At 39.0% G+C, this 12,124-nt stretch overlaps 1 protein-coding gene and 1 long non-coding RNA gene across 2 annotated transcripts; one reads left to right on the top strand and one right to left on the bottom strand.

Moving 5' to 3' along the window:
- Positions 1-2,684: 2,684 nt before the first annotated feature.
- On the bottom strand, positions 2,685-6,562 carry LOC117292910. Its single transcript, XR_004519332.1, has 3 exons — positions 6,160-6,562; positions 4,633-5,022; positions 2,685-3,556 (listed from the first exon to the last, which is right to left on the bottom strand). It is a non-coding gene; the product is annotated as an uncharacterized LOC117292910 (long non-coding RNA).
- Positions 6,563-9,521: 2,959 nt separating this feature from the next.
- On the top strand, positions 9,522-11,466 carry LOC117292632 (UDP-D-xylose:L-fucose alpha-1,3-D-xylosyltransferase 1-like). Its single transcript, XM_033774758.1, has one exon. The coding sequence runs from the start codon at positions 9,725-9,727 to the stop codon at positions 10,913-10,915; it is 1,191 nt and encodes a 396-aa protein (XP_033630649.1). The 5' UTR covers positions 9,522-9,724; the 3' UTR covers positions 10,916-11,466.
- The last annotated feature ends 658 nt before the right edge of the window (positions 11,467-12,124 follow it).

The raw sequence follows: 12,124 nt of genomic DNA, 5'->3' as shown, positions 1-12,124 counted from the left end.
ACCAACTGTGAAGGCTAGTCTTTGACAATTAACAATAGTGTACACTGCCTTTAATTCATGACCTCGAAATGTGACGTCAGATGTTCAAGCCATTGTATGGCAGCCAGAAACGGACTAAGCTGGTACCTCCAACAGCTGTGTGTTGAGATAGTTGTGACGTGCAGGGACCAGTTTGATCTCGGTTTGTGGTAGCCATGGGCGCCATTTTCAGTCTTAATACAACACAACACATTGTGCAGTCTAGTCTAGCACCCTGTGTGTTGTAGTGGGGTTTTTGTTTTTGGACCGAAAATGGCTTCAAGTCGCATGTCGGCGCAGCTTTTTCAGTGCATAGCTTTGCTCCAGACCTCCCTCCATCAGTTTACCAACGTTACTTCGGGCTCAAATTATCCAGAGGTTTTCATAGGGCCTTGCAATTGTAACAGGAGGCAACCTGGAGGCAACCTGGAGGCAACCAACTGCAGTTCATGCTACAGGACCACTAGGTAGCACATGAGTCATTCTTCAATGTCTTACACGATCCCAAAAAAAAATTTGTGAACATTCAAATGTGAAAAGTTTTTTTTTCTTTGAGATTGACTGGAATTTATCGCCTGTGAAGTGCCTCGTGTGAAACTGCTACAAAACAGATTTCATCCAAGTAGCATCGACGGCAACAGTAAGAAACGTTTTACCTCTGTATTTTACATTTGGATACATGCATGGGACATTATTGAGAACATTTCAGTATATTTGCTGTGCCAATTTGAGGTGTATTTGGTATTAAGTATAACAAACAAACATACAAAAAATATGGTATTAAAAGTGCAAAAAGGACACGTGCATATAGAGACCAAGATGTAAATGGTAAAAAAACTCACTTTAAATATTAATTTTGTTAAAATTTGAAATCTTATTACTTGCAAAAACAAAATGTCTCCGTTGTAAAATTAAAATAATAATTGTTGTTATATATTTATTCAAGATGTGATTATATATTTAAGAAAAAATTGATATTCTTGATTAACTGGCATGTGGCAAACAGTGGCAAGTTGCAGGCCTCGTGGTAAAACTAAAGTTATTGTTACTTGGTGGTATAATTATATATATATATTTTTTTCTCTCTTTTTCTTTTCTGTGGTAAGAAATTTATTTCCAATGAACAAATTATTTGACTTCAGTCTTGATTAGGGACCAAGTCTTGATTTGGATGCAAGGTGGCAGTAGACATACTAGATAAATCGATTGTTCTCAGTAATACACGCATGCTCTGAACTACGTATAAACAATGAAAATTTACCTGAAGTCTACTGCCACCTAGCGCTCCAAAGTCTCCCCTCCTGTATTATTGTCAAGAATCTGTTGATTGCAGACAAAGACCGATTTTTTTTGAGACACCTTGCGAAATTCCTTGTTCAATCGCGATTGTCGGCTAAACGACCTCCAAACCGTATCTGTGTAACCGGACCAACTTGCTTTACCTCACTGTAGCCGGGCCCTTGGGGTCTCCTGCGCTGTAACCGCAACTTGTATAGTAGCCGTGCTCGTGTAATGACGATCAAGTCCGATGTACATATGGCATTTTTATATCAATGAATATTTATAAATACAAACTTTAAACTGTATAACAATTGTAATCATCATAATGCAATGTCTAAAGAGATCTTATAACTCGGAATACAATATATATTATTATACAGAAACAACTCAATTCGCCATTTTGTTTGCTATCCCCACCCAATTTCGTCTGAAATACTAGATTACCACCTTCGTTTGACTTTACAAAACTATTTGCCTCGGGCGACCATATTCTTCTGAATCTTCCAATATCCTTAAATTCAACACCAAGATTTTTAGATTTTTAGAAGATTGGTACACCATGGCAGGGGTCGATTTCACAAAAAGATAGTCCTAACTTAGGACTACGGTCATAGGACCTTATTGGAGTTATTAAAAATGTAAGACAAGTCCTAAGTTAGGACGATAGTCCGAGACACGAGTAGTGTATACGCTGTGCGAAATCCACCCCTGGCCCAGTGATACGCGGTTTGGGCTTTCAGTCCTCAATCCACAATCAGACAACTTTACTGGGTAGGGTTTAGGAGGATTTGTCAGGATAAGGGTTAAACGTGACTTCCATTCCAAGTGGGTATCTTCCATGTTAACACATTCCATGTAAAACTGATTTGTTTAACTGGCCCAGTGATACGCGGCTATTATTATTGTGTGCCACAGTTCCTCAATCCAAAATCAGACAATTTACTGCAGAGGATTTTGGAGGATTTGTCAGGGTTAGGGTTTTTGTGACTTGTATTCAAGGCGGGTATCTTCCATGTTAACACATTCCATGTAACAAGGCAAGTGTCAGTCAATCTTTGGAGTTGATCAGGAGATCAAAGTAATTTTATAGAAAAAATCGCGTTTCTTTAAGCAGGGTTTTTGATGTAAAAAAAAACAAAAATTTATTGCACTTCATACATAGGGCTCCTTGTACATTAGTTTGTTTAAAAATATTTAAATGCACTTGTATAATTTCAAAGAAATAACATAATGCCACTTCAAGAAGTCACCCTCTTACAACTCGTATTATTCGTACGTTTGTGTGCCACACTAAGGAGCAAAATTAACCAACTAACAAACAAACAAAAACAAACAAACAAACAAACAAACAAACCCAAAACCCAAACCCATAAAAAACTGCTAGCTAACAAACAAACAAACAAACAAACAAACAAACAAACAAACAAACAAACAAACAAACAAACAAACAAAAATATAGGTGTTCTTGTTCCTCCATTGGGTGCTCAATAATATTTCTCGTAACTCTTCTAATTTTTTAAAACACATGTCCCTTAATATCTTCTTTTGAAAACATTTCTTGTTATTTAGAGTAAATTTAAGTGGTCATTCGAATCACAAGTTTCTTTAATAAGTGTAAGTATGTACAGCACATTTCCGTTTTTATCACAATGCCATGCTTCATCAACACGATTAATGTAACATTGCTATTGTATGAAAAATTGTTATGAAGGTGTAATTAAAGTCATAAATATTTCAAATAATTGTGATGGAATCGATGACTAATATCTTTGTTTCTTCCTTTCTTTGAGGGGGGGGGTACAACTTTTCAGATTCGATCCTCAACCGCAATGGCTCAGAATGTGGTTCCTTTTGTTGTGGTTTCTTTACTTTTTCAAAAGAATTGAGGATTTTATCTTGAATGTGATTCTTCTTTATGAAAATTACGCCTCGAGTGTTTTTTGTTTTTCTTCTGAATCACAAAAATAATCAGCTTGTTGAGAGCACAACATGCCTATTATTAAATAAAAATATCGTTTGGGAATACTGACCAGGAATCTGGGTTGGTCATTAAAATAATGGGGTGGACTGTTCCACTCTGAGGAAAGGGATGTTCCACAGCGAATTTTGTGTACATAGTCTATTGTAGGACGTGGAAGGGATGCGCAAAATAATGGTAATTCGTGTATTATCGTAGAGCGTTGGACGAGTTGACAATCTCTCTGGTGGACGAGTTGACCATCGTATGGCTGCAAGGCTGTATTATAGGCCAATGTACCTTTGAACAGAAAAACAAAAGTACATTTAATCGTACAGAGAAACCCTATAGATCGGTGTGTTGTTAAAGCTTGTCTTACTTGCCGGTGATTTTTTGCAACGCACAGCGTCCATGTCGGTCTGTCCTGTGTATTGTTTCCATCTGAACAGCATTTATACGATCAGACTTCTCTAGGGAAGAATCCCTAAAGAATAATTTGTATCGATTCTATGAATATGGAGAGGCTCTTTTAATGTTTGTTAATAACGTTTCATAAATGGACATCTGCTCAGCTATTGGTCATTTTTCCCCAACACTGAAACGCAAATGAGTTGTATGTCCTAGAATATAGTTGTCTCTTGAAACCAGTTTCACCAATCACATACTCATCTTGAGATGAGGTGTCATGGTGATTTGTACTATGACATCGCACATTGCCACTGCAATTAAGATTGGATTGTAGTTGAGAAAAATCTTAGCTCTCTGTTAAACAGTTTCACGGTAAAAAAAAAAGTTTAATTAAAATGGGAAATAGCACCCAATTAGATCATTTTAACTCTTTGGGTAGTGCTGTTTTTGAAGGTGTTTACAAATTTCTGCAACCTTAAAGTGAACTTACTGTGTCAGTTATGCATATGACTGTGGCTGGTGTAAAAAAAGGGCGATACAAACTTCTGACGTTTGGCCTAATTAACTTGTGTTGTCCTCTCACAACGAGCTAGGTTGCCTTGTTGTAGAATTGTCCATACCGAATACTTGACAGATTATTTTGAGGGATCCAAATTGGCGCATTTGATAGCGACCTCTACTTCGAAGCTAACCGAACTACATCATGGCTGCTCTATAGACGGACAGAAAGTAGACTGGTGTCCTATGTCTTTATCCTAGGTACATGTACTTGCTTTTCAGAACCAGCGATTTCATTGGAAACATTGATTTCATTGGATTAACGGGCAGTGACGAAGCTTTCTAAATCTTGATTGGTCCGATGTGGCGTTTGGCAGCTGCATTTCCCATGTAAAATGAATGTATGTGAAAGATTATTATTGGCTGGGGTTGACCTAGGTTTGATAATGACAGACAGTCGTTCGCCTCACCTCGCTCATCCCTATTATCCAGCACAGTGCCTCTACGCCAGTGGTATCTCTTCATCTATCACTTCACTCTCAATGACGTCATTGCTCTGATGATGCTGGTGTCGTCTTCGGCGACCAATGAAGTACAGTATCAGGCAAAGCGACATCAAAACGACACCGAGAACCAAAGCAATAGTTCCCGCTATTTCAACATCGATGCTCTCCACGATGTCGTAGTTAAGACTGAAAATGGTCACCCCGACCAGTAACAATATGGATCCGAACACGCAGAGAAATATGACGAGGATCATGCCGCCCTTCAATGGAGATCTTGTACCGGAGCGACCGAGGTTTCGACCGTGGCATCGGCGTCGGTGACGGCCGCTGAAGCGGGAGTGATGTCTAGCCATTCTGTTGAGAAATTTCGAAAGAGTCTGCTTTTTTATGACGAATAAAGAAATGCTCTTGCAATGGGTTAATTGAAATAATAAATCATTGGGTTGCGGAGCTATACGTTTTCGAAGTGTGAGACATACTTTTAATCCTTTACAGCACTGTGGCGTAACATGCTGCCAATCAAACCAGGAACACCGGGGCGAGCCACTGCTCTTCACGAAACTATGTGAGCACCATAGCATACGCTTTTAGAAGTTTTAAGGTCTTATATCCCAGTGTTGTTGCTACAGACAATATGAAAAATATATTCTTATTGTGGGTTGCATCATGGAAGAAGGAATTTGGATCGGCCCCCGGCAAGTTTTATTATTAAAACCTGACAGGTTTACACAGCGAAACAATCTGGGAAACTCATCTTGGTTTTTTTTTTTTTTTTACTCCTAATGAAAAACTGCAGCCTCGAGAGCTTATTATAATGTACGGTTGCAAACTCTGGCCAACCCGTTTCACTTGCCCAGTGTTATTCATAACAATTAATGTAGCTTCTTGCTAACTTACAGAGATCTTGAGTATATTTAATCAGGAAAGATCAACGTCGTCACGAACAAAACTCACAAACATGATCCTTTACACTCTTAAAACTCAGATTCACAGTCATAAGGAGTCAGGCTCACGGAACCCGGTTCGGATCAAGTCAATCTTGACCTGGATGTTTTTAGAGCGTATAGGGTGCAATAATGTTTTTCACATTTTTCATGAAATGTAAAATATAGGTCTGACTTCTCTATCTTTCCACCCATAACTATACGGAAGCGTATTGCCTAAACATAAATAAAAAAAATATCTGTCTTATCGTGTACGTAGGCCCCTGTACAATAAGTTACCATGTTCTTACACGATAAGTACCACTTATTTACACGAAGTTACCATGTGCGTAGACGCTACCATGTTCGTATACAATAAGTGTACGTACACGATAGGTTTTGGACTGATCGTGTTCGTACACCATATGTAATGGTGTACATAACGTACACAATCAGAGAGATTGTTTTGTTTTCAGTGGCGGCAATACGCTTCCGTACGTAACAAGTTACAAATTACAATGAACCGTTAAAATTACAATGAACACACTTAATGTATCTTCGAACTTACCTTTACACAAGCCGATTTATAGTTTATAGAGAGAGGGAGCAGTAAAGCCGATGACTTCAAATTACACATGAATACATCACGAAGGTTCTTCAGGGTTGAAAAGCACGAACAAACATCAAGCCCATTTTCACGTAGCTATTATTATGCTCAGTGGTTTTTATACTGCATTCTGAATGAGCGGGGCTACAACATCTTTGAGCGTGATAAAAACCCAAAACTCAACGGCAATTTCATTTTCAACGTGGGATGTAAATTAAGTTCTTTTTCTTTCTATCCTTAAGTACATGTACATGGTTATCCTGTCATGTGCTCGTGTACACTAGTCATGTATGTACATGTTATTCTCTATCCACTTCAGTTAACATCTTAACATATGCTTAATAGAGAATATCCAGTGATCCGTGGAGGTACAGAGTGACTTGCATATAACGTGTATTGATTGCGCGGTCGATGGTGGTCAATGTGCAGCATAGAGGGGACAATTTTGGGTAAAAGTGCTAATGCCTATGGTGCAACATCGTTGTTTTGGCATAGGCCTACGGTCAGTAGAGCATGACATGAGAATTAAAGATGTTTCGCTTTAGGCCATTGCAGATCATTGGAATTTTGCACCAAAAATATAGGTAGAATAACAAGCAATTTTCAAAATTTAATAAAACGTATATTTCTCAAGAGTACATGATAGGTTGCAATTGTTTACGTATAGGTATATAAGCTTTTCCCCCCTAATCGTCAAGTTACATAACATAGGCCTATAATTATCTTCTTTTTTTTAAAAATAAACTTAAACTATTCTGTATGTTTCACTCCTTGGTTTAAAGCATAAACGATATAAATGCAAATCTTAGCAGTTTAACTTTCTTTGCCAACTATAGCTGAGGATAAAAACATAAATATTAAACCGACATAAAATATTGGATGCAAACGAATGCATTCTCAGAGAATATAATCACATGGTGAAATAATGACCAAGTACAAAATGCATTCAATATTTATACTATTACAGATTGATCCTTGTCATTTGAAACAGCTTTCAAGGTCAACACAAAATAGACACCTAAACTCGTCCTTAGGTTTCGAAAAAAAATCAAAAAATCTTTTAAACAGTGTGGTCGTCTTGAAAGGACCTTGCCTCGTTCGGGGAAAACGCACGGGGAACGATTTTTGTTGGAAACGACGCTGTGAAGCGTCCGCAGCGTCCTATATTTATCCATAATATAGGACTCGTTGGAGCGTCTTGGCAGTATACGTTACAAAAAGGATGGCACGTACGAATCGTTCTATAATTATCCATAAAGACTATGTGAACTTTGTTTACAATAAGTGTGACCTTGTGCATTCTTTGGGTATTCTGGCAGGCAAGATACTGCACTGACCCCATGGGAAAGTTGACATTTTGTGTCATAATTTCCACATAAATCCAAGAGTTATGAAAGTTAAAGCTGGACAAGTTTTGCCACAACTCTACAATCACTGCGAGGTACATAACCGGGGACTCCCCGAGTTTGACTCCTCTTTTGTATGAGTATTTGTATCGCGAATAGAGGCTTTGATATCTATTTATAATATTAAAGAGATAAACATCGCGAAGGTAAAGAAAATAGTTCTTTGAAGTTTCAACCTTGACCGACAACAAATTTCTCCATGAAATGAAACAAAAATTACCCATTGCTTATTGTATGCTTGCAGAAAATAGACAATTTCAACAAAGACAGCCTAAGAAGACAAGTTAATGAATAAGTTCTTTACTTCGCTGTACGGGATGTTGATATAAAAAATAAATTATAAGCATCTCATAAATCTTGTATTTTAGTTGAAAGCAAGCCACATACAGCGTAACTTCTGTTCGGTATTTACAGGTCGTATCGAAGTGTATGCCGTTTTAAATGTCAATACAGCTATACAGCACACCCTCAATCTGGATAGTAATCATGCATGGAATTTAGTATTATGTGCTCTGGGGGAATTCAAACCCTCAAGTATGCAAGAGTCCATTTGGGACGTTTTAACAAAACTCTGCCAATACAACCTGCAAAGCTTAGTCATACCGAGGGATTAACTGGCAATCACACGCAATCCAGGTGGTATAGATAATTCATTCCGTCATTCCCAGGGGCAAAACCATGCACGGGTTAGGTTCAGGTGTGTCAAAAAATTAGTTTTACTACACGACAGACTATATATGCTTGATTGAGTATACGAGTCAATGGGATCGAGACAGCGGACCGGTCTACGTTGTGAAAAGTCCAGCGGGTAATCGACCCTGCCCCAGCCACTCAAACCTTAAACAAGCAATAATATAGCAATAGCAAACCCAGTACATTTCTTGATTCAAAGGCAGTAGGCTATGAATAGATACTGTTTCTTGATTGTTTTTAAAATTGCCCCCTTTATCTCTTGGTGGCATGGTGTTGCGGATAGCACCCCAATTAAATAAATGTAAACGAATACATCAAATAAACTTACTTAGAGTAGAGCACAAACACGATCGCTGTGAAGTGTGGATACAATTTCTTCCCTTTTCTGTGTTAACTCTTCGGGTGAAACCTTGATAATGAACTTTGGTGTGTTGACCGTATCTATTTTAAGAACGGTGCGCATCACTGTTCATAACTATTTATGGGAACTTCTGAATTTGTATTAGGTTACTTTTCGGTATCAGCAGGACGTCCGTTTAAAATAAAAACGCTGATAGTAACCGCTGGTATACAACAAAAGAGGGCGCCATACATTATTAGTTCATGTAATTCGTTTTATGAAGAATTTAGCAATAATTATTTGGCAAATAGTATGAAACCCAAAGGAGTGACACAAGGAACACCATAGTATACCCCATTCACATCGAACTCGTTCCCGCTACATTCTAAAAAAAATATAGTCTTGGTGCTAGACACTCAACTATTCGCAATCCCCTATTCGCCCCCTCCTCGCCGCGCACATTACCATTGGCTGGTCCAGCAACATGAAATATGCTGAGGTGGAAGGGGGGGGGGGCATGGCATGTAAAATGTTTAGTTAAATTGCTCATACACCGGTATCTCATTATTTTTGTCGGATTGGCGTCATTCAAGACATACATTGACAACTTCGATATTTATTTTCACAGAAAAAAAAACCTCAAACCGTTTTTGTGCGATCTTTCTTAAAATTAACTTAAATTTATTCGTAAATTTAGTCTATGGGGTAGAAGAGTTGCTTCCACGAAAATAACGCCAGCCATAAATTGCCAAGCTTAGATCTACTGTTCCTGTGTCATTGTTTGAAATTCCTGCTACTTAGGTTCAACATCAATCAGGCGCTCAATTTTGAATCAAATTCCTTTTGGATTAGGCTACCTGTAATTATGCCGAATTCCTGTCGCGTGGTCTTTTGTTCAGCTAAAGAAAACCCAAACTATAAACATATTGTTTGTCCTGAAAGCTGATTGATGTGATTCAGAATGACAAATGCATTTAGAGTAACAGTTGATGGAGGAGACGGTACTGTACTCGCACATGATTGAAATGACACCGTCAAGTGTCTTGCCTCTTATACTCAAGAATGTCTGCGTTCTGTATGGTACGTCATGGTTTGTGATGCCATCCCAATAAGCTACCGGCTCCCCGTACAACAGTCAAGTAGGAGAGAACATTACTGCGATCTTATCAAGTTGTCTTATATGTTGAGCTGTTACAGAGAGTGTTGGATTCGTCAAATTGTAACTGACGCCTGTAAACTGCTGACTTTTATTTTTGCAAGTCCAACATCCGAAGTGATGAAAATGCATCGTGTAAAATGTGCATTTCCGGTCGCCGTTGTGGTGGCCTGCTTCCTTTGTGGGTTTCATGTTGGCCGAGTGAAACAGGTTACCAAAAGATTCACTAGACAAAAGACCGAGGTGTGGGATCGAGTCTCGCACTCACCGTTGGCACTGCCGACGCGATGGACGGCAGCCCCAACCTCGCCGACAACGCGACTGTCGGATTGCACCGTGGAAGATGTCAGAAAGAGACCGGGTGTAATTGTGTTAACAACGACCAACACGGGTTATCTGGACATCCTGTTGAACCTACTGGAGAGCATTAAACGAACCGGTGTCTGCCCTAACGTAACCATCATCGCTGAAGATCCCCAAGCTCACGCATTCTTACTCGGGATAAGTAGTGGTCAACCCGGACTAAACATTTTGAAGACCAATTCTGGATTCATGACCTCACAGAAGCTCATGTTCGGAACCAAGGTGTACAAGAAATTGGTAAACAAGCGAGCGGAGTATCTGTTAAGCTTCCTCGAGAAAGGCTTGGAGGTGATGTTCACCGACACGGATACGTTTTGGTTCCGCGACCCTTTCCCATACTTCCAAGGAGATTTCGATGTGGCCATGCTTGACGAACTTCTGAACTACCCCGAACGGAATCCGACCTCCAGATTCTGCGCTGGTTTGGCTTACTTCAAACCCACTGAGCGTACCCTTCGGTTCGTCAGAGAGTGGGTGCGACGAATGAAGGGGGACAAAAAGAAGAAAAGAACCCCTGACCAGGACGTGATGAATAACATGCTTCTTCATGATCAACCGGTTCACATGGAGGTAAGATCTCTCAAACCAAGCTTCTTCCCGAAGGGAAAACTCTTTTACAACAACAAATGGCGCCGTGTGAACAACAACACGGCCGTAATGCACAGCAGTATGATTTTGGGGCATGATAAGAAAGTCACGTACTACAAAGAACATAACATGTGGCTCCCCATTGCCAGCAATTTTTCTAACAAATTGTAGCTTATACGTAGACCTTTGCCAATTTCAGACTCCAATATTTCTCAGTGTGTACTGGTATCAAGTTTAAAGACAAAGTACGGGTTTGTTAATTCTTGAAAAATGGGGGGTAGACCCCTATACGCCCTTCGCATTAGGAATGTTAATTATCGTTGTTTACCTCTGATAGTATACTGATTGTCTAAGACTAGTCATGCGGTCAATGTATGCTATTATAGTTAAGATCAGCTCTGCGAACTTCAATAGCTTAAAGAAAGGCCCTTGAATACAACAATTGTACAAATTATGCAAGAAGCACACAAATATTGATGTTATTTACCCTTGGAAGTATTTATTAATGGCAACATCAATGAGAGAAGCCGGTCTTTACTGCTTGGCATTCACCTAGGTTGGTGGCTGGCTGTTAATGGACCTCGTCTTCAGCTTGGTACATTAACAGCGACCAGCCACCAACGCGGTCATTAACTTCCATTGCCTAATATTGTTATCATTATTATTTATTCAGCAGAGATATCAACGGAAAGGTTTCCGTATGGCGCCACCACTTTTTCATTCGAAATAAAATAATATAGTATCTAATTTACCTGGTTGATATATCCCTTTTTGTAAAAATGAGTGAAAAAGTGGTGGCGCCATACGGAAAGTTATCCTGTTCAGCAACCAACAAACCAATAAGTGTCATGTTATTATTATTGTTGAAGCAATGCTTTCCACTTTGACATTCAATAAATACATCGTTTGTCTGATTAAATTCGTCCTTGAAGTCTCTGAAAGTGTGCACGCGCCCGAAGTGATTTTGGGGGTGAATATCATATTACCGTGGGCATCAGAAATACCTTTTTTAATGAACTATCTCTACATAAAAGGGGCCTAATCCAAGGATATTAATAAATATTAACCTTGTACTTGAATAACGATGTTAAACTTCCAAGCAGATTGTTACAATTTTATCTTTTAGGCATGTTTAATTACCGAGCACCGACAGTTTCCCTTGACACCCCCGTGCTAAATTTTGGACCTTTCCAATGACGTCGATTTAAAGCGCAAAATCGTTAATCCGCGCAAGTTGAAACATAACTGCGCTAATTCGGAAAATGCATGTGTTTGATTCTTGCATGTTGTGAACTTGTGCAAGCATTTCCATTATTTGAGCGCATTTTTATTTTGTGCTAAAGTTAAATATTGAGGGCACCCTTTGCAAAGATGCTGAAT

The sequence above is a fragment of the Asterias rubens genome, chromosome 7, assembly GCF_902459465.1.
Source record: "Asterias rubens chromosome 7, eAstRub1.3, whole genome shotgun sequence".
Lineage (NCBI taxonomy): Eukaryota > Metazoa > Echinodermata > Asteroidea > Forcipulatida > Asteriidae > Asterias > Asterias rubens.
This window is presented reverse-complemented; position numbering and strand designations above follow the sequence as displayed.